The sequence below is a fragment of the Phyllopteryx taeniolatus genome, chromosome 13, assembly GCF_024500385.1.
Source record: "Phyllopteryx taeniolatus isolate TA_2022b chromosome 13, UOR_Ptae_1.2, whole genome shotgun sequence".
In the NCBI taxonomy this organism is placed as follows: domain Eukaryota; kingdom Metazoa; phylum Chordata; class Actinopteri; order Syngnathiformes; family Syngnathidae; genus Phyllopteryx; species Phyllopteryx taeniolatus.
This window is the reverse complement of record NC_084514.1, coordinates 20,345,670-20,351,858: the sequence shown is the minus strand read 5'-3', so window position 1 is coordinate 20,351,858 and position 6,189 is coordinate 20,345,670. Positions and strand designations below refer to the sequence as shown.

The 6,189-nt window shown below is 40.2% G+C and overlaps 1 protein-coding gene across 1 annotated transcript; it reads right to left on the bottom strand.

The window, feature by feature from the left end:
• gemin2 (gem (nuclear organelle) associated protein 2) lies at positions 1 to 5,992 on the bottom strand. Its single transcript, XM_061793755.1, has 10 exons — positions 5,659 to 5,992; positions 5,158 to 5,242; positions 3,821 to 3,910; positions 3,673 to 3,732; positions 3,450 to 3,560; positions 3,319 to 3,363; positions 3,173 to 3,241; positions 736 to 846; positions 566 to 624; positions 1 to 247 (listed from the first exon to the last, which is right to left on the bottom strand). The coding sequence occupies exons 1-10, from the start codon at positions 5,778 to 5,780 to the stop codon at positions 208 to 210; spliced, it is 792 nt and encodes a 263-aa protein (XP_061649739.1). The 5' UTR covers positions 5,781 to 5,992; the 3' UTR covers positions 1 to 207.
• Between the last annotated feature and the right edge of the window lie 197 nt (positions 5,993 to 6,189).

Sequence of the window (6,189 nt, the reverse complement as noted above, 5' to 3'; positions counted from 1 at the left end):
TTTAATAGACAGCTTTTATTCCAAGTACAAACGTATGATAATTCAGAGTTCACCGCTAATATGAAAATGATAACCAAGAGATGTGACTTCTTCAGCAGGGCACATGTATGTGGACCAGTTGTCCACATGGTCGTTTGTTACTTGACTGCAGCCTTCTGGTCTTCGAAGTCCATTTATCATCCTTAATGTCTAATAACAAAAAAACCTTCACTCCGGCTGGTCTGCCAGGTCATTCTGCTCAAAGTATCTACGTGAAAACAAGTAAACAGTTTATCTTAAACATCAAGGGTATCTTTTGTCACGAGATTACAAACTGGCTAATTATTTTACTCTTCTATATGCAATTTAAAGCTGAAGGTGCTTGGAAAAGCCAGAGAATTCTGTTCTTCTTGACATGTTGCAAAATCGGTTGAGAAGGTGTAATTCTTCCTCACGCACTAATCCAAAGAGTAAACTCATCACATTCATGTGATACTAGTTGCTATTTAATTACTGAGCATTTGCTCAAATTAACCCTTCACCTCCAAGCTACAGAAACTTGGGTAATTAAGCAAAGATGTGCTACCTTGCAACCAGACAGATGAGCAGATTGAGGGCAGGTAAGTTGTCATCATCCTGACTCACCTACAGAAAGCAGGTCAGACAAGCGAATCAATTTAATTTTGACACAAGTCTAATAACTAAGCACCCATTTAAGAATATTTTATCCAGTAAAAGAGTCTTGGTACATCATACCAGGTTGCTACGCAGCTGAGCACATCTCCTTGCCAACTGTCTGATCGAAGAATGGGCTTCAGGCAGCAATGGCTTCTCCAAGCAGGCCAACAATGCATACAGCCAGCGGCCCTGTGACCAGGGGGCGGGGGGTCAAAATGTTCATGCAATGGAATCGTTAGGTAGGAATTATATTGTGTGGAAAACATTCATGCTACATATTCCAGTGATTTATTGTCATAGGTCACGTTTTCCCGGCCTCCATCTACTAGTGCTTGCTCATGTGGAGTTCAATTGGTCTTATGAGGAGTGGGGGCTTAGACCTGCTCATGTGTAACGTGATTTGGCGCTGAATAAATACACATTTCAGGAGGTTTTTTTTTTTCTTCAAAATAATTCTGTTGAATCACAATTCAAAAGCAATGTCATTGTTTAATTTTTTCTATTTTATTTTCATTACTTTTGTCAGATTCAAGTTATTTCTGTGACCACTGTGGGTTTTTATTTCATTAACACCCTCTGTTAATGACAATTTTCTCTGTATGTAATTGTCTGTGTGGAATAATAATAATAATAATGATGATGACAACAGAAATAGCTCATAAGAGTTCAATTTAAGAGCTGATCTCTAGCCATTTTTCAAGGGTGGTCTAATAGGTTTTTCCATCACTAGTGTGAAATGTGTGAAAAATCCTTTACTGGACTATGTCATTCTCATTAACTTGTCAGTGGCTTTAACCTATCAGCAAATCAAAAGTACTTGATTTATTCATTGCATTGGAAGGCGAAGCAAATGTGTGTTCGTATGTTGCATGTACTACTGTGGTGCTCAAAACAGACATGCAAACACCAAAGGCATGAAAAAGGTGGCCAAAAAAAAAAAACATTGTAGGGTGGGTCTAGGGGGGATCCCTTGGAGACCCCGCAGAGATTTTTTTATTTTATTTTAACAAATTCAGCAATCTGGAAGACTCTGAAGAGTACAATAAGGCAAAAAAAATATATTAAAATCACGCAGAAAAACTTGTGTACACCGCTCAAGCACATGTTGATGTACAAATTTAAGATTAAAATTAAATTTGCCTCATTTCTTTGCTTTTTTTTTTGTTCTGGCCTCCAACTTGAGCCAAGCTCATCTGCACCTGGTGCCTGCTTCAAGTTGTGCCACACGAATAGCATCCTCCTCTTTAAGCACTCTCATTCTGGAAAATAATTTGACTAAAATCATTGTCTGTTACACTTCATTTTTCACGATTACCAACTTCAAAGGCTAATTCCAAATGCATCCTCCAGCAAAATTTTTAAGTACAATATTTTTCTGTTTTTATTGGTCATTTCTGAATTTGAAGTCAGTTCATTCTGTGTTGTAACATAATCCCTAACATTGCGCCGTCGCTTAATACATTTTACATTAACGTCCGTAAACTTATTAGATAATTGTAGGCACGTTTCCTAATTAATACAAGATGTACTAGCGGATCAGCTCTTGTCACCGATGTTACGTGTGCTTCGCGGTTCCACTGGGACCACAACCCACAGCACCTCAACACAAAAATACAAAAGACCTGTGCAACAAATACGACACTGGCTGAACTGATGAGGAAAACATTTTGCTTAAACGTGAGAGTAGCAATAGAGGATGTCCGCGCAAGAGGTGGGCAGAGTAGCCAAATATTGTACTCAAGAGTACTGTTACTTGACAATAATGTGACTCAAAAAGTAGTCCTCCAAAACCTTACTTGAATTAGAGTAAAACGTACACAGTGAAATAATGACTCAGGTACTGAGTAAATAGTAACTTCTGATTATTATTATTATTTTTTTTACAACAGCATGAAGATCAATAATCATAAAAATTACAAAATGTGAATGTGCAAATTCTGATGTTGCTGTGTGTGTGTCAAAACATCTGAAATTGACTGCACGGTGTTTTCTAAAGTTATAAGTGAGCTGAAATATCCATGTTTGTTGTTTTTGTTCGTCTAAAAGTAAACAAGAGTACCGCGCCGTTGCCTTCATGGTAACGACAACCTTCCCAACATGGTCGCCACGTAGGCACGTCGATCAGCCAGGCTGGCTTATCCAGTGTTAATACCTATGCCAGGGAAGTCCAATGGAAGATGTTGTGTGAGGTCATGTGACTTTCTTGTGTCGTTTGATTGGTGAACTAGATTTAAACGCAACTGCTGTGACCGACAGAACCGCAGGCCAATGCGCTCCCATATTAGTCTGCTGCGGAGTAATATTGTGTGGATGGCGGATGTGTGGAATGGATCTAGCTGCCAGTGTTCAAGGAGTACGAAATGGCCTATGACGACGGCGAACCCCCCGCCCCCCTTGAAAAAAACTCATCGGAGCTATACGATTCCCGTAAATGGCCTATTTTGTGTTCAAAACGGTGTATTTCGCCGAAAGGCAACTGATTTGCATGTATGATAGAAGCATGATGCCAACTCACCAACTGGGGAACAAAATCTCTTTCTTCAAACCAACTGATAAGAATGTCCAACACTGTCAACACGGTGGACTGCAGACAAAGCAAATACACACAGTACATCCTGAATTGAAGCGACTGTGAAGCTGACTGGACTCGACCAAACCTACCTGGCTGAGTCGGCTGGCAATGCTCAGGAAAGGTGGGAAGCCGACCTGAACAGGCGATACAATATTGCTAATAAGATTTCAATCCGTTGAAACATTATATGCAGATGAATTATAAACCCATATAATACAACCTTGCTGTAGTCCAGCCCCGCCGCTGCATCTGCGTGCGAGGGCAATGTACCTTGGTACACCAGCTCTCCTAAACAAAACCTCTTCCATCCTTCTTCATCTGCTTGTTCTGGCTGCAGATTAATAAACAAGTACATATATGACATCCATTCCTTGTCATGACAAACAAAAGCCTCTTGAATTATCTTCATAGCTGCAAATTTGACCCCCCCCCCTCCCCCTCACCATTAGGACGTTGTCATCAAGAGAGTGGCTGCTCCAGTGTTGTCTGTTCCTCGTGATACTCTGTGAGCAAAATGCAGAAAAGATCAGAACCATTTCACAACAAGGATCTATCTTTAAGTATGGATAACACAGGTTGTGTTTTAATCACCTGTCTGACATCAGAAAAATTGCTGACTTGCCTCTGTTGCCATTCCAGGCTGGGAGAGAAACCAGCAGGAGCAGCATGGCACTCTGCCACCTGTAACACACATCATTCAATGTTCACATGATTCAAACATTTGAGCGACAGTATATCCATCGACTAATGGAACAAATATTATTATTATTTTTTAAATAGATTTTACTGCTGTCACACATCACAGTTGTGTACATTCATATGCAAAGGGGGGTTATTTGATGGGCTGCTGAATTTTGTAAGTTTGCTCACTTACTAGTTTGTTTACCTGAATATGACCCGAAGAACACCATTCCCACAGTCAAGCTTAGAGGTAGAAACATTACGTTTCAGTGCAGTTTTTTTCTTATTATTATTATACACAGGGTACAGTGTATAATGTACTGTAAAATCTTGTATGGAAATCTTTCTGCAGCAAGAACACTCGACGATAGCTTGTGGATGACCCAAAAGATGCCGTTAATGGAACAATGAATTCCACTCTTTGCCAGCAAATCCTGAAGGAGAATGTTCGGCCTTCAGTTTGTGACCGCAAGCTGAGGCACACTTGGGTTCTGCAGCAGGACAACAATCCAAAACACACCAGCAAGTCAATTTCTGAATGGCTTCAAAAAAGAAAAAGAAGGTTTTGGAGCGGCGTAGTCAAAGTCCAGACTTGAATCCGATTGAAATGCTGTGTCATGGTGTTAAAAAGGACGTTAGCTCAAAAACCCTCCAGTATTGGTGAATTAAAACAATTCTGCAAGGAAGAGCGGGGCAAAATGTCTCTACAGAGATGTGAAAGACTCATTGCCAGTGATAGAAAATGCTAAATTTCAGTACTTGCCCCCAACCAGTTCTTAGGTTTAGGGGCAGTTACTTTTTCCACACAGGGTCCGGTCGCTTTCAATATTTTTGTCCTTAATAAATATAATCGCCATTTAAAAAATTGCATTTTATACTTACTTGGGTCATCTTTTTCTGATATTTAAATTTGTTTGATGACCTTACTTAAAGTGAGGAAACTATGAAAAGATACAGCACTCACTGCATCATTCTATGCAAACGACTAATTACGAAGTATAAAATGCTCTTCCAGTAGATGGCTCATAATTAACCTGTTTATCCACTTACTGGGACATTTTTGTTTGGTGCTGTGCCACAAGATTGTTTTTTTTTTTTTAAACAATTAAAGACATTTGTTTGGGTAAACTAGCAATATTACCTATTCAGCAGAGGAATCAGCTAGCTAGCTAGCTGCAACTGATCAATGTTTGCACAGTTCTATACTTCAAGCAGAGGATAATATCACGAAAGTACATCCCACTCACAGATACGTTAACGGTTTGTTCCTTCTTCAACTTCCTGGGGTCAATCTGAGCAACCACCACTTCTGGACACAACGCAGCCTCTAACCTGATGGGAAAAACACACCCATGTACTGTATGAAAATACTAGTACATGGACCTTAAGATGCTATTGTAATGCTCCCCCCCCCCCCCCCAAACAACTGCTTCCACTACTTTATAACATTTCGCACTAGTGCAACGACTACGGCTCTACTAGTAGAACTACAGTCTACTAGTTAGTTATAACTGTGCACTAGTAGACAACAGTATGCTTCTAGTATTAGTGACACCAAAATCCGCTAATTATCATCAATCGCCTCACTAGTGGCACACAGATGCCTCAGCAGTAACAAGTGGCTGCCTGTCGTTCTACTAACACGTGTTGCTTATTCTGCGGCACCACCTTTCAAAATAAAACACGACTGAACGTTATTTTAATTCAGTCATGAAAAAACGTAGAAGTCGATATTCATGCGGGCATACTGGACTTGTCGTAGGTACTCTTGGGGGTTTCTTGGCGGACCATCCAGGTTTAGAGCCGATGAGGTGTCTCCGCACTCAATGGGCAGCAGCCGCGGCATTAAGTCCTCCACGTCGGACTTCATGTTATGTGACGTAAATTAGCGCACTTATATCAAACCGTTAAACGTATGAGGCTGTTACTGCTCCAGGTAAGAAAAAAAATCTAGTCTTTCACAGGCGTCGTAAAAACTATTCCAAAACGTACGCCATCTTGCCCACAAACGCGTTTTGATGACGACATCTTCCTGCGCGGTGTGTTGTGTTGAACGATGCGCACGTCACGACTTTCGTCATCGTCTGCCGAAGGGCAAAGTCTAAAAAAAGATTGTTTTTTTGTTTTTTTTACATCTCATATTAATACTGTACTTACAAGTGTTCAAGCAAAGCTATAGATTTTTTTAAAATTAATAGTCGTTTTTTTACTGTAATTGAACGCATGACAACGAAACAAACACACCTGAGATGTAGTTATATTTTCGTTGCAACGTTAAT

What these genes read in the sequence shown, in the direction of transcription:
- gemin2 (XM_061793755.1), bottom strand. Translation starts at nt 5,780, where the DNA reads ATGAAGTCCGACGTGGAGGACTTAATGCCGCGGCTGCTGCCCATTGAG. An exon ending in ATTTTTCTGATGTCAGACAG is followed by an intron (nt 3,733 to 3,820) that starts GTGATTAAAACA and finishes TTTTGCTCACAG; the next exon opens with AGTATCACGAGGAACAGACA. An exon ending in CGGGGCTGGACTACAGCAAG is followed by an intron (nt 3,364 to 3,449) that starts GTTGTATTATAT and finishes TCGCCTGTTCAG; the next exon opens with GTCGGCTTCCCACCTTTCCT.